This window comes from Lepidochelys kempii, chromosome 7 (assembly GCF_965140265.1).
Source record: "Lepidochelys kempii isolate rLepKem1 chromosome 7, rLepKem1.hap2, whole genome shotgun sequence".
Classification (NCBI taxonomy): domain Eukaryota; kingdom Metazoa; phylum Chordata; order Testudines; family Cheloniidae; genus Lepidochelys; species Lepidochelys kempii.
In genome coordinates, this window is record NC_133262.1 from 108,959,362 (window position 1) to 108,984,805 (window position 25,444).

Genomic DNA, 25,444 nt, shown 5'->3' on the forward strand with positions numbered 1-25,444 from the left:
AAAACCTTTATATATTTAGGCCCTGGTCCTCCAAGTCTCAACAAATGAGAAGACTCCCACAGAAAGATGGCACATTTGATAGCCAAGTTTTATTTTTTTTAAACCACAAATGACAGAAGGCAAGTGTTAAACTTTTGTTTTGAAGTTTCTAGCTAGCCCAACTAGTTAGTTTTAACCTTTAAATCTTTGTGATATATTACACTATGTTCATCTATGAGCTTGAAAATTTAGAAGACAGTGTTAATGAAGCATTTCTAATTCACATTTCTATTTAAGGAAAAGTTAAAGTGGCTTGTTTGCTGCTTTATCACTTATATATCAACCATACATACTAACAAAAGCTCAGAATACTTCGATGCACAGTAGCACTTTGTAACACTGAACAGTATTACTATTACTTAGTTGTATTACTGTAGCACAAAGGAGCCCTCGTCAAGGATCAGGACGCCACTGTCCTAAGTATTGCACAGACATCGCCAATCTGGCAGCCAGCCAACCAAGGAAAGAGGCACCCCTATACTGCCAATGTGCCTGGAAGTCCTCCCAAGTCCCCTTCCAGGCAGGCTGACAAGATGCTGGGGAGCCCAGCGCATGAGCTACCAGGAAAACAGGCAGGTTTCTGTGGAAAGTTTAGTTAAAATCAGCATAATCCTGCAGAATATTTCCATTGCAACAAACCTGCGTTTTCCTTTGAACAATTATGTTGGAACATTTCTGACCACCTCTACTAAATAGTGTTCAGCTTTAACAAATTTAAGATGCACTTTTTAGAAAACAATTACCCACATCAGTATTGATGAGATCGTGAATCATGTGTTTGTTCCAAAAGAATCTGTCATCAACCTGTAAGAGAATAAAACAGCAGTATTTTAAACCAGGTTTTTCAGAACCTCTCAGTAAAGACACAGATGTGATCCCAAACATGAATTAGCTACCCAATAACTCCAACTGGTTATCCAACCCTTCACTGCTCGCTTTTTTTTTTTTTTAAATCCGAAACATTTTGACAGATCTCATACCAAGACATGTACTTGGTAGTTTTTAATTTTGTTTTCATTATGTAGAAACCTAATGTAGAGCCAGTTGATATTTTATACCAGCTGATGATCTGGCCTTTAAAAGTTTCAAAATCAATACCACTAGGACTCCTAACAAATACAGTATGTTGAAAACACAGACTGGGCAGCCATCTTCTGACGTATAAATACTTACTTTCCTCCACAGCGACAAGTTAGTCTTCTCACATGAGCTTTGCTTCTGGACAGAGTTTGTTAGGTCATAAGTCAGACTATAGTAAAAGGAGTCTGAATCCATGAACATTTTGAAGAGTTCTTCTAATAACCTCCTCTCCAGTTTCTCCTTCTCCTTACTTTCTTTTATCTGCAAGACAAAATAATATTACCACCTTCTTAGTGGAGCTAAATAAAAATCAGGTAAGGACACTTGCAGACCAGCATGCACACTCCAACAAAAGCAAACTTTCCTGATGAAGAGGCCCATGTAGATGTAGGAAAGATCAAATTTAATATAAAACAAAGTAGTTGTAGTAGATTCTTAGAGGTGCTGGGCACAAACGCAACTTTCCTTGTGCATCATGTATGGGAAAGCATTTTGCCAAGAACAGTATCCAGAAGGTGGTGCAAGCAACCTGGACATGAACAAGTTTTATAGATAGTTTGGGGGAATTTTATGAAAACTATTGGCCTAACAAAATGTTTTACTAAGATTACGCAGGTTTATTCAATTTTACTTCATTCAGGATTTCAACCTACAAAAATAAATGGATAAGATGGATAAGCATCTCTTGCACTCAGAAAGGCCTTGTTGATACAGCAAAATGCTGCAGATGCTGAGGTAATATTATATAGCTGATTGTAATAAAACAAGCAAATTAGTAAATGAAAATGCCCTATGCCCCTTGGATTTATTCAGCAAAGCTAAACTGGATTCTGAGCCAAAGTGAGAATCATTCCACAATGTTCATTCCAACATATTTCAGCTCAAATGAAAAAGTTCTAGAAATGCACCACAATGTAAATTCCTAACAATCCCTATTATTGTCTTTGTAAGAGAGGAATGCTACTACAATCTGGGTGCTGTGTGTTTTTGGGCTGTGTGGCCAAAAAGGCAAATGGGCTGAGGAAGGGAGAACAAATTGTGCTAAAAGAATTATCTTGAGAACATGAGGAAGCAGTTTTCAGCTGAGGTCCTTCAATCATGAAGAAACAGATGAGTTTAGGGTCACACAGAACAGCCATCTTTCTCTCTTACTACATAGTTCCCTAAGCCATGCAGAAGCAGTAGATGGCAACCATCTCCACTTTAGTCTCTTCTGCCCACACTTCTTAGAAAAAGGACCAGCTGAGCAAGCCACTCATTTTTGCTACCTTGAATTGCCAACAAAGTCTCTCTTGCTGCCTCCCATTCTCATTTTAAGGGCAGCAGACAAGAAATCCACTGAACCCCATCTTGTAAGAAGGGAATGTCCAGAAAAACTGTAGCAAGGCAAAACAGCAAGTGGACAATCTTAATGATGGCAAGAAATTGGACATTTTAATTATCTGATTCAGAGAACACAAATATGTGGCATCTAGCCAAACTGAAATTATGGGGTCACTTGCACTACCGCAGAATCATACATGGGGTCTTGCAAGTGCAAAAGAGCTAGAAGTTATTGAATGAAATTTTTCCATGAGTTACATTTATCAATAACCAGTGCTCTTCAGATATTAGTCCTAAGCAAAAATGGAAATTTGTATTTTCAATCACACTTTTCTAGGGCAAACATCTGACGAAGTCCACAATTTTACTGTACTCTGGAAATAAATGTTTTAAAAGTAGATTATTTTTAAATATTGTGAAGTAAGTGGTGGCTTTTAAATACCATACAAGGCCACCAATAGAAATGGCCCACATCATCATTAATCTTGATGACATCTTCATCACCTGGACTCATGGAAAAGAAGCCCTTGAGGAATTCCACCATGATTTCAACAATTTCCATCCCACCATCAACCTCAGCCTGGACCAGTCCACACAAGAGATCCACTTCCTGGACACTACGGTGCTAATAAGCGATGGTCACATAAACTCCACCCTATACCGGAAACCTACTGACCGCTACGCCTACCTACATGCCTCCAGCTTTCATCCAGACCACACCACACGATCCATTGTCTACAGCCAAGCTCTATGATACAACCACATTTGCTCCAACCCCTCAGACAGAGACAAACACCTACAAGATCTCTATCAAGCATTCTTACAACTACAATGCCCACCTGCTGAAGTGAAGAAACGGACTGACAGAGCCAGAAGAGTACCCAGAAGTCACCTACTACAGGACAGGCCCAACAAAGAAAACAACAGAACACCACTAGCCATCACCTTCAGCCCCCAACTAAAACCTCTCCAACGCATCATCAAGGATCTACAACCTATCCTGAAGGACGACCCATCACTCTCACAGATCTTAGGAGACAGGCCAGTCCTTGCTTACAGACAGCCCCCAAACCTGAAGCAAATACTCACCAGCAACTACACACCACACAACAAAAACACTAAGCCAGGAACCTATCCTTACAACAAAGGCCGTTGCCAACTGTGTCCACATATCTATTCAGGGGACACCATCATAGGGCCTAATCACATCAGCCACACCATCAGGAGCTGGTTCATCTGCACATTTACCAACGTGATATATGCCATCATGTGCCAGCAATGCCCCTCTGCCATGTACATTGGCCAAACTGGACAGTCTCTATGTAAAAGAATAAATAGACACAAATCAGATATCAGGAATTACAACATTCAAAAACCAGTTGCAGAACACTTCAATCTCTCTGGTCACTCAATTACAGACCTAAAAGTGCCAATTCTTCAACAAAAAAATTCAAAAAACAGACTCCAACGAGAGACTGCTGAATTGGAATTAATTTGCAAACTGGATACAATTAACTTAGGTTTGAATAAAGACTGGGAGTGGATGTGTCATTACACAAAGTAAAACTATTTCCCCATGTTTATTTTCCCCCCGTACTGTTCCTCACACGTTTTTGTCAACTGCTGGAAATGGCCCACATTGATTATCACTATAAAAGGTTTGTTTTTTTTTTCTCTCCTGCTGGTAGTAGCTCACCTTATCTGATCACTCTCATTACAGTGTGTATGGTAACCACCCATTGTTTCATGTTCTCGGTATATATAAAATCTCCCCACTGTATTTTCCACTGAATGCATCTGATGAAGTGAGCTGTAGCTCACAAAAACTTATGCTCAAAAAAATTTGTTAGTCTCTAAGGTGCCACAAGTACTCCTTATCATTATTGATGTACATCTTTACATTCCACCATTTGGTTCTTCTAAACATTTAAACTCAATGTTAACACCTCGGCTTATAAACATTCACATTTTTATTATGTTACTCACAGAAAGAGAGCAGGGCTTAAAACACTGAATGTACAACTGAGTAGATCTACTTTACCAGTAGAATCTCACCTTCAGTTGAAAGTTAGTGCTAAGCAAGGGACTGAAACTCTCCCCCTTGAGTGTTTCAACCAATTAAGTCAGACTGAGCTCTGGGAGTGGGGGTGTGAAACATTGTGAATTCTCCCCCACACACATACTGCCCTTTGCTATAGCCATTCTGAGCAATGCGGCCTTCAACAAGAAGAGGGAGTGGGGACTTGCTTCCATGACAAATTAAATATATTTGCTGCTTACTGTGGAGGTGGGGAATGGCTGCAAGAGAGAGGAGAGGACAGACTACAGAATAAAAAAAAAAAGAGTTGCCCGATTTTTACACTGTCAGATTATGAAGTGTTTTCTAATGACCAATCAAGCTATCACCTTCAATTAGATTAGCAGCTAAAGGACTCAAAATAAACCATCATTTATCACCCCTCTCACAGACAAACTGTGAAATTAAAAGGAAAAAGAAATGAATTAATGTAAGAAAGCTGCTTGCCAGACTATGGAAGCTCCAGGATAGGTGCAGCTTGGATATGGTTTCAGGAGACAAGACACTCGTCATCTTAACAGGTAGTATACCCAGGAAAAGAAAGTCAAGAAAATGACTGAAGAAATGTCTTATCCTGTAATTAGGCTTGGCAGAATTTTATTTTCATTTTGTTATAATTTTGACACTAACAAATAAAAAAAGCTTAAAACAAACATTTATCAATTTAAGTTTTCCCAGCTCCTGGAAATTATGGGGGTCAGACAATTATTTAATCATAGTAGATTTAAGAAGTTAAAGCTTTATAAGCGTTAAAACACAAACTGTCAACATCAAATGTCAAAGGAAATATCCTTACATCAAACATTAGTAAGTTCTCAAGCTGCATTTTTCTTACTTCGCCTACCCGTAAATTGCAGTCATCATCTATGGGAATTTTTGTTTGTTTGTGTGTATAGTAAAATCGACATTTACCAATACAAAAATCTAATCTTTCCAAGCCTACCTATAATCGTGACACTGAAGTCTTGGGCCCTAACGGATGTGATCATTGAGGTAAATTAAATGCAACACTTGTATGTCTTGTTTAGAAATGCTCTTCCCTTTTACTGATTCGCTGCTTGCTAGTGCCCCCCCCCCCCCCCGCGCTCTCTCTCTCTCACTCACACACAGTTTCTTAGCCCCACTTCCCTCCAGGCCACTCTCAGTCCTTCCCTCCCTCTATCTCTAGGTTTGATACTGTCACACATCACCACAGTATCCAAGCATCTTCCATATAAAGTCAACAGCAGCAAAACCCTTTGGAGATTTCATGGAATTCCCCACTCATCTTCTCCTCACTCCCCCTTCCTTTGCCTTTCGGTTTAGGTATTCCACTCCTACCATCCCCTGCCCAATCCCACCTCCAACATTTTTTTTTCCATTGTGGAACTAACTCCAGGCTTGCAAACCACTATTTTGTATATCATAAACCTTCCCCTCCTCCCCATCCCCTTTTCTTGTCTATTTAGATTGGCCATGAGTAAATTTACGCTGGAAATTAGAAGACTGTTTCTAATCATCAACAGAGTGAGGTTCTGGAACAGCCTTCCAATAGGAGTAGTGAGGGCACGAAAGCTAACCCGTTTTAAGATGGAACTTAATATCTTTATGAACAGGATTATATAACGTGGTTGCCTGCAATAGCAGGGGACTGAACTTGATGATCCAGGAGCTCCCTTGCAGTCCTATGTTCTTATTGTTAACTATTTGGGGCAACAGGATGCAAGCTGTTGGGGCTACCAGGTACTATAGCAATACAAAACTAATAATATTTAAAGTATATCCCGATCAGTATCAAGAACGACAAGTGTATTAAAATACGTATTTAACTTTACTGGAAAAAATGCACAAGGGAAGAAAAGGTAGAGGACATTGATAAATAAAATGCCATGGTATAAAGCTATGATTGTTCATCAAACGTTTTCAAATATCTGTCTATCAAACAGAAATAGACTTTTTAAACAGGTTTGCATTATAAAAGCAAACTGTCAACTCATCTGTTCTTTGATGAAACATTTCTCTATTTCACATGTGAAAACTGTTTAACTTAGATATCATCCATGAATCAACCTGTTCTCCACTGGTGCCTCAAAAATGCAAACCCCCAAAAATATCAAGCACATTCTTTTCGAAAGCATAATTTGCCACAAGGAAAATCTTCCTAGAGATCACACTCAAAACATTAAGTCTTTTATGAAGAGTCTCTTCTTTTATTTGCTCTTTACGTATTGTTACTATCAATAACTGACTGATTACATTATCAAGCTTCAAAGTGCTAACACCTTGTTCAAACGTGATAAAAATACCAACTCCACAGATTCAAGAGCCAAAACAAAATCTTTTATAGAAGAAAAAAGTGGCTTTGAGGTACTTGTATGAAACAGAGAACACATATCATAAGTTAAAAAAAAAATCTAAATACTGATTCAAGATTAAGCCTCCGTCTAGTTCCCCTAAAAAATGTTGAATGTGTATATACACTTCATTACAGGATAGAATTCAACAGAATATTCTTTGTAGCACTATCTCTATGAGAGTTTAACATCAGCATCAGCCTAAAAGCATATGTCCAACTATCACAAAACATTGTTCTACAATCTCCTCAAATATAAAAAAAAAATGGAAGCACCAGTTTTTAAATCTAAAGTTTTCAAGTTATCAAAATTTATCAGTTAACATGTGAGGACTTGGACACACCTACTACAAATACATAGGGGACCCTCCTTTTAAGTCAATCCTATCGTCTGGGTTCTATGGAAGGACCCCAACATTTAGGAAGAATTATTGGGAGAAACCACATACCAGCCAGGTCAGACTGCAGAGACCTTGCAATAAATAACAGGTTTCAGAGTAACAGCTGTGTTAGTCTGTATTCGCAAAAAGAAAAGGAGTACTTGTGGCACCTTAGAGACTAACCAATTTATTTGAGCATAAGCTTTCGTGAGCTACAGCTCACTTCATCGGATGCATACTGTGGAAACTGCAGAAGACATTATATACACAGAGACCATGAAACAATACCTCCTCCCACCCTGCTCTCCTGCTGGTAATAGCTTATCTAAAGTGATCACTCTCCTTACAATGTACATATGCATCCGATGAAGTGAGATGTAGCTCACGAAAGCTTATGTTCAAATAAATTGGTTAGTCTCTAAGGTGCCACAAGTACTCCTTTTCTTTTTAATAAATAACAGGTGATTACAAAAAAATGCATTAATAACCATGCTGTCTCTAACTTTTAAAGTTATTTATAAGCATAAAGAAGAGATTTTACTGTGTGTGATGTCACAGAATGTTTTTAAAAACGTCTCAAACTAATTTTTTTTCTATTCAAGTCAGGATTTAAGAACAAAACTAAAAAAGCACTAGATACAAGAGTGGATGTAGAAATACAGTTTTAGTAGATCATGGGGATCATCTAGAGAAGGATTCTGAAGTGCTGAAGTTAGTGAAACTAGCTTGTTGTATAGCAAATAGTATGTACACATGTGCTATTGTTTGTTAGATTTAGTTCCTCAGTGTCACTTCAGATTTCTTTCTACAGAGTTTGGAGAAACCTTCATCTCTCATCCACTAGGTACACAAATCCAAAAATAATTTGAAGTGTTTGTATTCTTTTCAGGCTACTTTCCAGGTGAAAAGCTGAATTGTTTTTCTACTTTGCTGGAAACTGAAATTCCTAAAATGAATTAGGCAATATCTCTGTGTATATAAAATCTCCCCACTGTATTTTCCACTACATGCATGCAATGAGTGAGCTGTAGGTCACAAAAGCTTATGCTCAAAAAAATTTGCTAGCCTCTAAGGTGCCACCAGTACTCCTTTTTGCAATATCTACAGACCTCTGCTCTGTTCCATCATTCCCTCATGGATTTTGTTTCAAGATGGTGACTTTATGACTAGGGTTATAAGATAGAAGAATGTTTTGTATGCACAATTTTTCTCTTTATTACAGCGTTAGCAACTAGTATTGTTTTATAAAGATGAAAAATATCTCTATTAACTCCACTTCACCAGGAGAACCCTTCAAATGTACTTTCCATTCTAAGTGAATATAATTCTGTAACAGTTAAACATTTAATGCTATGGCCCCATCTTCTGAAAATCTATATTACATAAAATCAAATGAATGAGCATGAGGACTAAAATGAAACACTCAGGATGGAAGTCAACTTGTTTTCTTTGTGTTATATACTACATAATTCTAGGTCATTTACTGGTTTTCTTTACAGGGTGTATTATGTTACTCTGGTTATCCACCACAGCCTTCAAATCACTAAATCAAAAATGCTTTGAAAAATCACAAATAAAATAGTAAATCCTCACCTTCTTTTTATTTGATGCAGATACATTTGATTTAATTTGAGTAAAGGTCTTGAGTAGAAATTTAGAGTCATCTGGAGACTGTGTAATCTTCTCTGTCTTATTTATCCCAAAGTGATGCTTTTTACAGAGCTAAATAATAAAAATACTGTGTCAGTTAAAGTTGATACTTAACATTTGTCCCAACAGCAATTTTTATTTATAAATAAAATTTAAATAAAATTAGATTTCACTAACATGTACTTAGACTCTCAGTAAGATTAAAAATAAGACTAATATCTTCATCAGATTAAATACAAGTTCAACAATAAAAGAAGTATTTACATCTTTCCATCTACTTCTTGCTGTGTTAATTGCATGCTTTATAATGTGTCACCGCCATAACTACTTATACCCATAATAAAAAAGGTGACACACATCAAACCAAGTATTTTGACATGTACAATACAAGCATGCTCCCGCAAAGAATGCCTGTCAATACTGAACTGCCACTAAACAATACAAACATGGATCATAAAAAGCTCTGTTAATTGTTATGCTAGTCTTTGGAAGTCAGACTGATATTTTAAATTGCTGAATAAATTCTTTTTTTAACAAGAAATTACTGGTTAATAGCAGTACTTCCATAGATAATTCTGCAAGATTCAAGTCATTCACTTCTAAACTCAATATTTCTTACTTATTACCATACCAGTGCATAATTCTACAGTTCTGTCCTAATTTCTCTGGTGTTTGATAGATAAAACAGAAGTCATTTTTTTCCTGTTAAGTGCATTCACCTTTTTAGATTGTGTCTTCAGAAAAGACTTCAGATTATGTCTTATTTTTAAAATGATACAGTTAAAGAACTGTAAATACAATACATGAGAGTTTCATTTTCTATTTATACACAAATATTTTTAATCCTAAAATACTAATGTGTATCAGTAAGGAGAGGAATTACACTTATGGAACCTTGTACACCTTGGTTCTTTCATCCACTACTGAACCATTCTAAGGCACTCTCCCCCCTCTGTCCTCATCTTTGCCTTTGACATGGCACACCAACAGTTACTTTTACTTCTCTCTGCCTCCCCAAAGGACAGAATGTAAATCCATCCACAGGCATCTGTAAGTAATTACCAAAGATTCATTAGTCCAGCTCTTCAATTCTGTTTACCTTAAACAAACCAAAAGGTACTAACCACCATGTTACAGAAAGAGAAAAAGCAGAAAGTAAAAGGATGGTAAGTTCATACACCTTCTAGAATATCTGTTTAATTGTATCTTTAGACTGGCAATAAGTTTTAAATTATAAAATTCCAAGATTATCGTGTCCTTGCACCGCAGGGCTGGCGCAAGTTCATCACACAGTCCCATGAATGTGGCTTTCCTCATCCAAAAGTTCTGCAGCCACTGCTCATCATCCCAGACATGCATGACAATGTGATCCAACCACAGTGCTTGTTTCCCTGAGCCCAAAAGCAGCGTTCCACTGCGGTCAGCACCTCCATGAATGCCACAAACAATCCCGTGTCGTAGCTACTACCCGTGGAGAGATCAATGTCACACTCCTCTTGCCTTTGTAGTTTAAGGAATAATGCCACTGCCACTCATGATGGGTTAGTCAGAGCAAGCAGCATACTTTCCAATAGTGCCGAATCTGTTCCTGCAGACCGAAGAGGCCGAGCATGCAGTACACAAACCATTCAAAGATAGCGCCAAAAATGCGAACAGAAGCACAGGGATTACTGGGATACGAAGCAATGCATCACAGGGCACTGGGACAGAACCCAGGATGCCCCGCGACCCCCTCCGTCTTCCCACAACTCTTAGTGGCAGAAGAGGAAGAGATGCTCTATGGGATAGCTGTCCAGAGTTCACCACTCTGAATACCACTGCAAGTGCCATGAGTGTGAACATGCTATTGCACAAGCAGCTGACAGTGTGAACACACAACAGTGGTTTCTCTTCAGCGCTCGCTGAGAGGTGCTGTAACTCTGCCAGTGTAGACATACCCTTAAACACTTTATACATTTACTTCTGACAGTTACGACTGAATCAAAGGCTTACAAAATTCATTTATTTTGCAGAACATAAATTTATCATCTGTTAACTGTCATCCGTGCACTAATTATTCATGCTACAAGTCAGAATGAAATCACTAAACCTCAGATTATTTCAGAGAATCGTTATTGTACTGAACACAACTTTTTACAGAAATCCAAATTTAAACATCAGGAAGGCCAAAAACAAGTTTTCATAACTAGATATGAGACCAATATCACTTATTCAAGTAGGAACATAAAAACAATAGTTTAATTTCCAGTTGACATAAACCACTTTGCTGTTCAGTGAATAGTGACCTCTGCCAAATTAAAACCCTGTCCTAAATATGAAAGGCTCCATATATTTCATTGAGCCATCCGTCCACCCACTTTTTTTTTTTTTTAAACAAACATCCTGGTCCTGTTTATGTAGACTAGGTTTTGTAAAATTCAGTAAATCGGTGTCTTTTCAGGGATTTTCTGATAGTTAGCAATTAGTTATTTCCATAATCTCTTGTTTAGAATGAAGGTAAATAACGTGATCATCTTAAATTTCATTAAGGAGAAAAAAGGAAGACGACTACAGAGTTTTATTTGTAGTCTTCAAGTCTCAACTACAGATTACCAAGAAACCGAATAAGCTATATAGATTCCTTGACAATTATCTGGGTGTTTTCTTCCACAAATTTTTGTGACAGAAGAGCAAAAATTTGATTATTGATGGGTGATTATTAATAGTATAGTTACCAGATACTATCCTAGTAGGAAGTTTGTCAACACTGGATGCACATATTCATGCAGTTCTACTCCTATCGCTGCATAACTTGCTATAAGACTCTGGGAGGCAGGAGCTAATATTGTTGTAGAAGTAGCACACTCAGACCCCAACAAGAGGGTCTGACAGAAAGAGTGCTTTGCCACACAACAGCAACTTTCCAGAACTAGTGAATGAATAATTCTTTAAAAGATTTTATTTCCCAATTAGTTATAAGCCTAGAGTCACACCTTAATTGTATTGACATTTAAAGAATACATTCTGGATCTGTTAGACTAGAGCATTTCTTACTAACAAGAACATAAGCTCTATAGTCCTGAAGATATCCTATTGCTAAATAAAATGGCGGTCAGTCATTTCCCACTGAAGCCCCTGATTATCATATCTTTATAGGCACTATCCTCCCCCTGTATCTCTGCAGGGAGGGTAGCCTGAGCCTAAAGGTGGTGTGAATTTCCCCTCTGTGGCATACACAAAAGCCTCCCCAATAGCTTCGGCCTCTGCAGAATTTGAGGGGACTGACAATCTGATCAGATTACTCTGGATTCTTTTCCTCCCAACCTACAGTGAAAATTAATACAGTCTGAGGATGCATTTAATTCGTAGTTATCCCTCATTTCTGAGAAGTCCCCCTTTAGAAATGTCCTGAGGCAGACATAGTAAGGGAAGCTTGTGTATGAAGGACTCCTACAGGAGTCATGATTACAAAAGCAAGCAGGACTGCATGTCAGAGTGGAAGCAATGGGCATCCGTGCCAACATCTGTCACTTCCTATGCATCCCAAGGGATATGTTGGCCCAATAAAAGATACTACCTCACATACCTTGAATCTCTAAGAATTTCAAATTAGATGTTTTCAAGGTTTTAAAATCATACCTCCAACTCCAGATCCTGAGGGTCCGTTTCAGAGAGCGGAATCACTGCAATTTTGGTTATTTTGCACACTTCATGGCTTTCTGGGAGCTTGCCAATCAATGCTTTCTGGCGAATGAGAAGTAGCCACCATGGTAGATCTGGAAAATGTCAGCAAAATCTGTTAGTGTCACAACAGAAAATAATTAAACCATATTCACTGAGAGGGCACAATCAAATTAAACCCAAAACCTTACTCCTACCTTAAAAGTGTTATAATCTCATAGGCCAATTCCCTCCAGATTTTCCTGAGCTTTGTGGGAAGAAAAAACCCTCTGCTACTCTATCACTGAAATATTAAGGAAAGTCACCATGTTGTGGGATAAGCTATTAAGGGAGAGGGCACCACTGCTTCACTGGCAGCAATTAAAATGATCCCAGGCACATTCCTGCCAACATCAATAATGCTAGTGCACATTCAAAACAAGGTCAGTCAATTGGATTTCTGTATCATTAGAAACAGAAAAGGAAGAAAATTAGAGTTCACCGCACGGAGAAAAAGTCAGCCAACAGGGAAAAGCTTTTCCACAAGGCTGTATCACACAAAAATGGAAAGTAAATAAAACATTTAAACACAGCTGCTGTGTCCATTTTAAATGGTCATAATGTGAACAGATCACTTCAGTGCACAGACATGAACGCTATACCCTAAAATCAGGCTTAATCAAGTTACAGAGCCTGTATTTTTAACATGCATGTTAACCAGTTTGGGGATTGAGAGACAAAAGCTTAGTTTTGTAACAAGGGAAATGTTAGTTATACTGGCACCTAAACAATCTTTGTAATACAAAGAACTGTGTAATACCTGACACCCATGTGAAGCTGACACATTTATCATACCCTCAACAATTCAAAAAGAGATAGGGAACTAGAGAGAAGTTAAGTGGCATACCCATGCCTCCAAAATTCCTGTCCATGGTTAATCCATAAAACTATATTGTCACTGTTTTAACAAGCCAAAAATATCAGACTAACCCCATCTCTTGTCCAATATGCTGGGTTTTGTTGTTTGTTTTTTTTAAAAACCACACACCCTCGCTATTTGTTGGACTCGGCAATAGTAACAAGATGGCATTGTGCATTTTGATGGATTTTTATGTAATGCTATGCAAGCTTCACAAAGTCGTTGACATCACTATGTTAATACATTTGCTACGACGCAGTGTGCACATTTAATTTTAAGCAAGGATCACAATCTCAGTTTTGCTTTTACTCTTATTACAATGGATCGTTGGCTCATTCATGCAACAGTAAAAACCCAACCAAAATGAAAAACAAAAGAAGTCTAAACCGATTCAAGTGAAGCACTGCCGCAGCACATATCAGTATATGTACTTGTGGGGCGGTGGGGAAGGGAGGAAGGACGTAAACTAGTACAGACACAAAGAAGGGGGGAGCTAAAGGACAAGAATAAATTGGAAGCACTTTTAGGACTTCTATTTTCTCTTAGGCCTACAACTAAAGGGTAGACCAGTACAGAAAAAACACTCGAGCAATGCTGCAGACATTTTTAAAAATGCAAAGGAAGAAAAAAAAATTACTGAGCAGGAAAATCATTTCATTAAAGGTATTTATACAGAATAAGTATTTAAGGGGGGGAGAACAGGAATAATTCTGGGCATTGTACATTGTTAAAGATATTGAACAAAAGTCAATGTTTGAGGTCCAAAATTTTATCTACTGCACAAGTGCATTAAGGGTGAGAAAAAAAAGTCTTCCAGACTCAAAATCTAGATGCCTTCGGATGGATTAAACTTTTTTCATAGAAAAGCATGTTTAGAAACTCAGCTACTAGAGTTTTGTTAATTCCCACATACAGAAAAGAAAGTTGACTTCTGGCCAATTTTTATGAGATACTGTATGTATGCCAGTCCTGCTGTCTATTGACTGAAGATGAAGGCAGCAGAGAACTATCAAAGCAAAGATACTTCTATAACCTACCAACATGGAAGCCAGATAATAGCCCAAAACTGCTGGAAGTGGTGTTGTGTTATATCAGTACTGCTGTTCAAGTGAGTTTAAAAAGCAATGAAGGATGGTCACAACCACTGAAGAGGCTCTCCTAAGAGTTACTTGCAAAAAGAACAGATCTGTTTGCACAAGACTGGAGTCAAGCGCTAACTAGACCTGAAGAGCACTTCCTTTTGCCTGTGCTGTTCCGCATTGGCAGCCTCTGGAGAAGTGGCTATCCCCCACACGACCTTCCAAAAAAGGCCAAGAGTAGCCAAAAAAATTTATACCTTTTAAAAAAGGAAACTGAACTGCTGTAAGATAAAATTAACATTAGACACTTCAAACAGGGATCGAATTTCCACTTAAAATGGAAGCTCTGTCACTCTAGTAAAAAAGCTGTACCCTAGACACACAAGTCAGGCCAGATCTTAGAAATAGATCTGCATTGTAATTAATAGCTCAGCACCACCTTAGCCTCTGGGCAGCTACGGGCACAGCGTGCCACGCCTGCAGCAGCGCCTGCCCACGCCCCCCCACTCCTACGGGCACAGCGTGCCACGCCCGCAGCAGCGCCCCCCCGCACCTATGGGCACAATCTCCTCAGGCCTGAGCTGCACTCAGTTTATTGCAAATACATATCAATAAGATATTTTGACAGGAGAGGGTACCATCCAGGTCAATGGTTCTGAACCTGGGGCCCAATCAGCCGAGAGCTACGGCCCATTTGACATCCTCAGGGCCATCGAGATAATATTGCATGCAGTCCACATAACACGTTGTGGGCCACATATGCGGCCCACAGTAGTAAATAGGTTGAGAACCACTGGTCTAGGTTGAAGTTGTTTTTCCAGCATAGCCATGTTGATATTAAGTGAAACTTCATTTAACGAAGTGTGGAAAAAACGGTTACTCACCTTCTCGTAACTGTTGTTCTTTGAGATGTGTTGTTCATGTTCATTCCAATCAGGTGTGTGCATGCCGCCTGCATGACGGCTGGAAGATTTTTCCCCTAGCAGCATCCGTAGGGTCAGCCTGGGAGCTCCCTGGAGTCGCACCTTCATAGCACCCAATACAGGGTCCTGCCGACCTGCCACCCCCTCAATTCCTTCTTGCTGGCTACTCCGACAGAGGGGTAGTAGAGTGGGTATTAGAATGGACATGAACACCACATCTGGAGAACAACAGCTACGAGAAGGTGAGTAACTGCTTTTTCTTTGAGTGCTTGTTCAAGTCAATTCCAAACAGGTGACTCACAAGCCCAAGTTCAGGAGGTGGGGTCGGAGTCCTTCACTGATTGGAGCACCACTCTTCCAAAGGCCACATCGTCTCTGGCCTGCTGGGTGATTGCATAGAGCACGGTGAAAGCGTGTATGGAGGACCACATCGCTGCTCTGCAGATTTCCTGGGTGGGAACCTGGAACCAGGAACGCCACTGAAGAGGCCTGAACCCTGGTGGAGTGCGCAGTGATCGAAGGAGCAGGCACCCCTGCCAAGCTGTAGCACTCACAAATGCAGGACGTGATCCATGATGAGATACGTTGAGAGGAGACAGGAAGACCTTTCATTCTGTCCGCCACTGCCATGAATAGCTGGACGGACTTTCGGAACGGTTTCACTCTCTCGATGTAGAAGGCTAGTGTTCTGTGGACATCCAATGAGTAAAGCCTCTGCTCCCTGATGCTCGAGTGCAGGGTAGGGCAGAATACAGGGAGGAAGATGTCCTGGTTGATGTGGAACTGGGAGACAACCTTCAGGAGAAAAGCCAGGTGAAGCCTGAGCTGAACCTTGTCCTTATGGAATACAATGTGAAGGGGGCTCTGATGTTAGGGCCCTGAGCTCAGACACCTTCCTAGGTGAAGTTATTCCTACCAGAAATGCCCCCTTGCATGAGAGCGAGAGAGCGAGAGAGCGAGAGAGCGCGCGCGAGCAGGGAACAGGTCACCAAGAGCTAAAATGGTAACCCCATAAGTTCGGATAGGACCAAATTGAGGTCCCAAGCCAGGACAGGCTGTCAGACCAGCGGGTATAGTCTGTCGAGACCCTTAAGGAAAGGGTGACCAACGGGTTGGCAAAGACTGAGCATTCCTCTGCTCCTGGATGGAAGGCAGAGATGGCAGCCAAGTAAACTCTTATTGACGACGCAGACAGTCCCTGCTCCTTGAGGTGGAGAACACAGTCCAGTATTAGTGGAACTGAGAAGAGCATCAGAGACGAATGGTGCTGTGCAGACCAGATTGAAAATCTCTTCCACTTAGCAAGGTAGGTAGCTCTCATGGAGGGTTTCCTGCTGCCCAGGAAAAAACTTGTCTGACTTGATCAGAGCAAGAAAATTCAACTGGGTTCAGCCATGGAATTTCCATTGCGTGAGGTGGAGCGACTCGAGGTTCGGATGTTACAGATGACCATGATCCTGAGTTATTAAGTCCAGAAAGAGTGGCAAGGTGACAGGAGCTTCCATGGACATTTCCAGGAGTGATGTGTACCAGTGATGGTGAGGCCAGGCTGGAGCTACCAATATCACCAAAGCTTGTTCCCTCTGAATCTTGAGGAGCACTTTGTGAATGAGAGGGACAGGCAGGAACACATAGGAAACTGCCTCCCCATAGGAGGAGGAACGCAACCACGATGGAGTCCAGGCTGCAATTCAGGAAGGAGCAGAATAGCTGACACTTCCTGTTGCGTCGTGTGGCAAACAGGTCTATCTGGGGAAAGCCCTGCTGATGGAAGATTGAGTTCACTACGTCCAGGAGAAGGGACCACTCGTGGCCGTGGAACAACCTGCTGAGATGGTCCGCCAACTCGTTCTCTACTCCAGGGAGGTACGATGCTTGCAGGTGTATTGAGCGCTCTACACAGAAGTCCCACAGCATGAGGGCTTCCTGGCAAAGGGGAGAGGAGCACGCACACACACGTTTGTTGATATAGAACATCGCCATGGAGTTGTCTGTCATGATTGATACACATCCCCCTGCTAGGTGGGCTCAGAAAGTCTGGCATGCCAGGCACACCGCTCTCAGCTCTCTGACATTGAGGTGTAGAGTGAGATCCATCGGAGACCAGAGGCCTCCCAAATGTGCCCCCCAGCCCAAGTCTGACATGTCTGTCATTAGCGAGAGGGATGGCTGGTTAAGGGTACCCCTGCCTATATGACCTGAAGATCGAGCCACCGCAAGAGGGAGTTGAGTACCAGACGAGGCAGGGTTACAATCCTGACCAAACTGTCCCGGGCTAGCCGATACACTGAGGCTAGCCATGACTGAAGAGGTCTAAGTCTGAGTCTGGCTTCGTAGGTACTACAAAGGTACAAGCAGCCACGTGTCCTAGAAGTTTCAGGCAGTTCTGTACTGTGGTGGTGGGGAACTTATTTAGACCTCAAATGATGTTGCCGAGAGCTCGAAATCTTACTTTGGGAAGGAACGCCCTGGCCTTCCTGGGAAGGAACGCCCTGGGGAGTCCACTACCGCCCCTACAAATTCTATCCTCTGAACCGTGGACAGCTTTGATTTGCCCTCGTTCAGTAGCAGGTCCAGTTCATCGACAGACGCACTTATGAAGATGGCTCTCTACCAGAGTCCTGGATCGGTCTTTGATCAGCCGGTCGTCGAGGTATAGGAACACCTGTACCTGTCGCCTGCACAGGAAAGCGCCCACAACTGCCATGCACCTGGTGAATACTTGAGGTGCCGCTGACAGGGAGAACGGAAGGATTGTGCACTGGTAGTAGGTCTTGTTCACCATAAACCTGAGGTATTTTCTATGGGACGGAGTTATTACTATGTGAACGTAAGCGTCCTTCAAGTCGAGGGCAGCATACCAGTCTCCTGGATCCAGTGAAGGGATGATGGAGGCCAAAGAGACCATGCGGAATTTGAGTTTCTTCATGAACTTGTTGAATTCTCGCAGAGCTAGGATGGGCCTGAGCCCGCCTTTGGCTTTCGGTATTAGGAAATACCGGAAATAGAAGCCCTTGCCCTTCTGCTCCTGAGGAACCTCTTCCACAACCCCTAGCAAAAGATTCTAGTGCACTTCCTGTATAAGGAGTTGCTCATGAGAGGGGTCCCTGAAGAGGAACAGGGAAGGGTCATAGGAGGGCACAGAATTGGATGGAGTATCCCCTCTCTCCTGTGTGGAATACCCAGCGGTCCGAAGTGATACGGGATCATGCATGGCAGAAAGGGGATAATCGGGACGAGAAGGTAAGGTGGGGTAGATCCAGTTCTCAATATTGTACGCCATCCTCATGCGTGCCTTCAAAAGGCCTGTTTCTGGCCCCAGAAGGCTTGGTATGGCCAGAGCCCTGGCCTGAGGACAGGTGCGGCCTCTTCCTGCCGCTCCTATTCCTTCTCTGGGAACTGTCCTGTCGGTTTTGCCGGTAAAACTGCAGAGGAGGTTGTCTCCTGAAATGCCTGCATTGTGTGGTGCGGATGTGTATACCGAGGGACTTGAGGATAGTTCTCGAATCTTTTAAACTGTGCAGTCTTCTGTCTGTCTTTTCAGAAAACAAAGCCTGACCTTCAAAGAGCAGGTCTTGGATGGTCTGCTGGACTCTGTTAGGTAGTCCAGAGACCTGGAGCCAAGAGAACCTCCACCCCCATAGTCTTTGTATGGGCGGCCGCATCCACATCATCAAGAGCCGCCTGCAAGGAGGCCCTAGAAATGAGTTTGCCTTCCTCCACCAAGGCCTTTAATTCAGAATGGAAGACTGATGGTAACAGCTCAGAAAACTTGGCCATCGTTCCGCAGGTGTTAAAGGAGTATCTCCTAATGATGGCCTGTTGGTTTGCAATTCATAGCTGCAAACCAACGATGGAGTAGACTTTCCTCCCGAATAAGTCAACCTTTTTGGCTCCTGGTTTTTAGGTGAGGGTCCCTAAAACCCCTGGTGCTCCCTTTGGTTTGCAGAATTCACCACCAGGGAGTCGGGTGGAGGGTGAGTTTTCAAGTGCTCGTACCCCTTTGAGGGGATGAAATAGTGTCTTTCATTCCTCCTTGTTGTGGGGGGCAAGGAGGCCATAAGGTTTTTGTGGTTTCACTTACAGTTTTAATAAGTGGCAGCGCAATATGCGAAGGTCCAGAGGGGGAAAGGATATCCACCATGGGATCCGCATCCTCTACCACCTCCTCTGCCTGGATCCCCAGGTTCTGGGCCACCCTGCGCAACAACTGTTGTAGAACCCTGCTGTCCTCCAAAGCCAGGGCCGTTGACATGCCTGCAACAGCCTCATCTGGGTAGGACGAAGACGAAAACACTGGCCCATGGCCCTGGTCACTGCCCTCGGCGCCCAGGGGGTTGCGATGCTCATGGGGCTAGCGTGCTGATGGAGCAGAGGCTGCTGGTGCTGGGATCATCAGCGCCGTTGGCACCGGGATCATCAGTGCAGAACCCAAAGCAGCAGGCAGGAGTCATCACTGAAGATGGATCCAATGCCAGTAGCTGTGCAGGGGCGACAGATGCCAACACGATCGACGCTGATCTAGATCTCGATGCCTGGCTCTGACCCTGGACCTGATGGTAAGCCCAGGGAGTCCAAAAGGGCCACTCAGTGGGTTGTTGCCATTGAGGTGGCCACGGCACCAGAGGAGGCTGGCCATGTCACCTAGATCTAGACCTGCTGCTGCTGGACCTATCCAAACAACAGGACTCTGCCTCAGAGGTCTCCGAAAAAAGACCACGGAGGTGCGATACTGGTGGTGCTGAACAGCAGTGCTGAGCCTCTGGGGACTCATGTGGTTCCCCCGGGGGGGGGCGGCCAGTGCTTGGAAGTGGCACGCCAGAGATGGGGAGCAGTGTGACATCATAGCCAGCTTGCCTCTAGATGGACTAGGTGGCCTGGCTAACACCAGTGCCTCTTCCCTCCCTGAAGAAGGCAGAGGCGTCAGGCAGATGAGGTCCTGGGCTGCCTCAAAAGTCTCCGGAGTGGAGGGGAGTTGAATGTCCCAGCCCTGATGGTCCGGAGAGCAGTAGTGGGATGAAGTCAACATGACCCGTTGCGGGGCAGGAGTTGACAAGCCCCTTGGAGCTGCTGGGCCTGAAGTAGGCTGAGTGAGTTGAGGTCTCCCTGCTCCTGTCTCCTTAGACTTAGTAGGGGAGAGCGCCCTCTTTCCTGCTTCTTTTTCTTCTGGGCACCAGAGATACAGATCGGCGCCTACTAAAGTCTTATGTTTGGCGCCGTGTCGGTGCCAGGAGTCCTTAGTCTCCTTTCAAGGAGCCGACTCGCACAGCATTGGCACCGGTGCGCTGCACACGGAGGAGGCAGCAACTGGCACGCGCTCTGCTGATCCGAAGTCGGATTGTGGGCGGAGGACTGCGTCCATGAGGATAGGACTGAGTCTCTGTTCACGATCCTTGAGGGTCCTCGGCTGAAACCCTTTACAAATGAAGCATTTGTCCTTTTGGTGACTCTCGCCAAGGCACTTCGAACAAGAAGTGTGCAGTCACTTTTTGGCATCAACTTTCCACAGATTTCACATGGTTTGAATCCCGGCGACCGATGCATACCTCGGCTGTGGGCGAGAAACAGGGAGGTGGGGAGGTAACCCCCCACAACGAAAACTTAGACTACTACTACTACTATCAAAAACAAAAAACTACTACTAACTATATACAAATAACAGGACACTGCTAAAATGTTCTTGCAAAAGCAAGAGCGAGGGAAGTTCCAGCTAGCCATCACTGACGGTAAGAAGAAACTGAGGGGGTGAGAGGTCGGCAGGGCCCTATATTGGGCGCCATGAAGGCACGACTTACGTATGCTGCTAGGGGAAAAATCTTCTGGCTGTCGTGCATGCAGCGCGCACACACCTGATTGGACTTGACATGAACAAGCACTCGAAGCAGCAGCAAGCTTAACAAAGTCAAGAGTGATATTTTGGCCATTCCCCATTCCATTTACCGCACAATGGAGTATAAAGCCTCCTATAATGCTGAACAAGAACTAAAGAGATTAATTTACTTAGCTCTATTGTTAAAAGCAAGGATGCAGACACTTAAGGTGCAAAATGTGTACAGAAAACATGCTTGGGTGCATTGAAAAAAAAAATGCTTGTACTGTAATTCTGATCCCTGAGCCAAAATAATAGAAATGACGCTTAAATCTCAGGGCAAGATGAGAATGCCGATCAGGAAGTGATTATGCAGATAAAGTATGAGCTGGAGGAAAAACCAGAACAATGGCCAGGAAAGGCTCTCAATTATTCAGATATTGCTTGCAACTGTAATAAGGAATCCCTAAAATGGATGTGTGCTCTTATGGATAAAGTAAGAACAGTTTCCTAAAACAGCTTTTGAACAACACATTTATTGGAATTGTTTCTTACTCATGTACACACGCTAACTCCCGCCTTCAGGGAAATCACAACTTCTTGTCATTTTAGAAGTGTACATTTTAGTCATCTGCCTCATTTTTCACTGGATTTAATTATTGTGGGGTTTCTGCATAAGCAGCTAGGGAAGAACAGATGGCAACAGCTAATTTAAAGCACTGTATCTGTTAAAATAAACTACCACTTCAGATTCTTCACTATAACAGGAATTTAGTTCAGATTTTTGCTCCAACTACCAGCCAGTACCACTTAAGTGTTTTTCTAACACTTCCTAAAACACTCAGTGTACAGCAACATCTCAAGTAACACATTATGCATACTGTCTAGTCACACTTTTCTCCCCTTGACAAGGTGACATTGCTATAGTATTACAAGTCCTAAACCTGCAATCACATGGCCTACCTCTATGAACACTGCTGCTTGAGTTTGCTCAGAAAATATTGCCACCTCCTTATTTTTGTCACATTGGGATTGTTGTCTGAGCTAAATAGCAAATTCCTTGTTAAGTGCCAAAATGATGCATATTTTATTTCTTGCAAATTTCTACTTATGCTTTTGATTGGGTGGAGGTGGAGGTAGAGGTAGTCATGTCCTGTTGAAGATACGAGATATCTTTTCACAAGTTTTTTGGTTTCAACAAGTCAACAATTTTCCAACAAACAACAAAAAGCATTTCTTCAAAAAAATTTCCCAACCAGCTCTGCTAATGAGATGTACAACATTAACTCAAAGAGCTTTCCGGCACTTCATCCATCTTATCTTACGGGGCACCCTTCCCAAGCCATGCCTACTTCAACTTTTATATATTCTCATCTTCTAACGTGAATACCAGAAACACCACTAGGTTCAGCTGTTAACTTTCAGTGAAAGCAGACATGAACCTTCACGTCTGCTGGGATAATTATTCTGCTGCATTCAGCTGGTTAACTATTTACATACTATAAAGACTATGCAATGGCTAATTACAATTTTATCTTGACTGGTAGCACTGAGGGATATTTGATATATCTTTTCACTGACTGTAGACCTCCTTCAGGTGCAAGTCAGGGTGTGTTCAACATGAGTGAAATCTGCACAGCACTGGTGTAGTGTGCTACTCATGATCAGCCTTCCTACTGAAGCAGGCCACTATACCATCTTCTAACCACAGTTTCCAAGTGGTCTTCAAGGGAAGCCCCAAGTAAAGTGCATTAAAATAATCCACTCTGGCAATCAGAAACACATGGATAAGCATAGCAAAGTTCACATCAGAAAAGTAGTCAGACAGATGAATTAAAGGATGCTTCTATCCACCAAAACCATCTAGTATTCCAGAAATAGCTTTGGAGGGGCAGGTAGGTATTGGGCTTCAGAAATTGCAAATATTACTCTCCTCCCCATAGGGCCTTCCCACACAAAGTACTTAAGGTCACAGACAAAATGGAGCATCCTCTACAAGTCTAGGATAAGTCAATACAAATCTCCATTACCCCAATCCCTGCCATAAATCAAAAGAGTCTCCCCATATCCTCCCCAGAAATACAGATAGAAACCCTTTAATAAAACCAATCAGAGAGATCACTGACCAACAGGAGAACTGCATTTAAACAGCTCCTCCAACCCCACATGATTGTGCTGAAAGACGGGCTCAGCTCTTATGTTGAAATGGCCCGCTGAATGCAATAGAATATTCAAAGCAATATACCCTGCTATATCAGAAAAAAAAATCTTTTATCCACATTTCAGCTCACTCTAGCCATTTACTTTTTTTTTTTCCCTTCATTCTACTGGTTTCTCTACAGCAACTCATACATATTCTGTGCTATAGAAGCTATTTCTGAAAACACAGGTGATTATTAAGGATTGCACAGAAAAGTGTAATGGAGACCTGGTTAAAGAATCTCTAAAAGGTAAACGCAGAAGGGACATTTCTCAGCTTTTGAGACTCAACAATTTGTGACCTACACAAAAGCCAAAATTATTTCTAGTAATCTTGCTTATACTTGTACTGCAAGCTCTCAGGGTACAGTCTATTTTTATATGAGCTTGTAACAAAACTGATTGCAACTACTCGGTGCTATTGTAATGGACATTTTTTAAAAAACAGTGAAAGAATTAGAAGTTAATATTTCAGAAAGGAAGTGATAGGGCACAGTCCAATACCACATTAATGAGCACAGTTAAGAACCAAAGTATATAGAATGGGGAGATAGAGGTTGTAGTGGGCAAAAGAGCCAGCTGGAATTGTCAGGCTACCACTTAGGAGTTCACAGTAATAATCTTTCAAAAAAATAAACACAAATCACAGATTTAGGAGAAAAGCCTAACTCAAAAAAAAAAAAGTGGTGTGAAAGTATAAGGCACCTCTATAGCAACACAAAGCCAACTGGTATAATACTGACCGCTCAATTTAAGGTTTTTTACCCTAGATAGTATCCCTTTGATTACTTGTTACTGCTGATGTATTTTAAAGACAAGATGAAGCCAGTTTTTTATTTTCTTTTGGGTGAAATTCATAGCTTATGTAACAATCCACCCCACAGGTAAAATTCTTTGATATTTTAAGTTTATGTGACCTACACATGTTACTCCTGGGGGAGAATTCTGCATCACTGCTCAATGCAGAATTTTGCAGAAATTAGTGTTGTGTCAGCAGAATTTCCTCCCCCCCACAGAAATGGGCTGCAGACATGTTGGCCGCCACTAGGGGCCGCTGGATCTGGCATAGCCCAGCTCTCAAATAGAAGACATGGCCAAGGGGAGGGGGAGGGCACTGGAGAGTTACCAGCAGTTGCAGTTCCCAGCATGCCCTGAAGAAAGGAGGTGGCGGCATGCAGGAAGGGCTCTGGGATGGTAGGGGGTGTGAGTGTCTGGGCCGGAGGAGAGAGAGTGTCTGGCCACCCAGCTGGGCTTTGTGGGGGTGGGGGGCAGAGAAACAGGAACTGGGTTGTCATAGGGGTTTAACTCTCGACTCCTGGGGGAATTTTTGGGTGTGTTTGTATTGTTACAGACATACTTGCTGACAGGTATTTTGAAATAAATTACCAAAATAATTGAAACTGGCATGATTATATAGTACAATTTTGACAAACAAAATTCAGAATTTTAAAATATTGTGCAATTTTAATTTTTTGGCGCAGAATTCCCGCAGGAGTAATATGCAAAGCAGGGGATGCTCACTGAAGCTTCCCCTGCAAAGGAAATTTTCTATTATTAAAGGATGAAGCACCAACACATGCAAGATCACAAAACATACATATAATGTGAAATGGCTATCTGCCAACATTTTCAAGGTTATCAGAATTTATATTCATGTCCTCGAATATGCATATGAGTTACTTGTTACAAACCCTCCCCGGCTTTTAATAAGACTTTCTACAACCTCTTCTCCCCACTACCTGCTCAGTAACACTCAGTGTTTTAGTTTCTCTTTTACTAAAAGGACAAAGAAATAGACTACCAAGAAACATGACAGAAATAGGGCTCAAAAACCACAAAGAGACAAAGACCATGTTACCAAGAGTTTTAATGTGTGAAAGATTTTCAGCAAAACAGGAAAACAAACCTCTTGAACAAATAGTGAGACAGACATTCCCCAGGGTACAATCCGGACTGTTGAACAGCAGTGTCCCCTTAACTCAGTGGCACCCTAGG

The 25,444-nt window shown here is 42.0% G+C and overlaps 1 protein-coding gene across 1 annotated transcript in view; it reads right to left on the reverse strand.

Annotated features, from left to right (window-relative positions):
* Nucleotides 1-25,444, reverse strand: part of INPP5F (inositol polyphosphate-5-phosphatase F) — a 121,418-nt gene that overhangs the window by 36,572 nt on the left and 59,402 nt on the right. Inside the window, exons 3-6 of the mRNA XM_073354205.1 lie at nt 12,500-12,636; nt 8,825-8,953; nt 1,213-1,380; nt 787-843 (exon numbers count right to left, since the gene is read on the reverse strand). Of these exons, the coding sequence (XP_073210306.1) occupies nt 787-843; nt 1,213-1,380; nt 8,825-8,953; nt 12,500-12,636 (491 nt within the window). The remainder of the gene's footprint in view (nt 1-786; nt 844-1,212; nt 1,381-8,824; nt 8,954-12,499; nt 12,637-25,444) is intronic.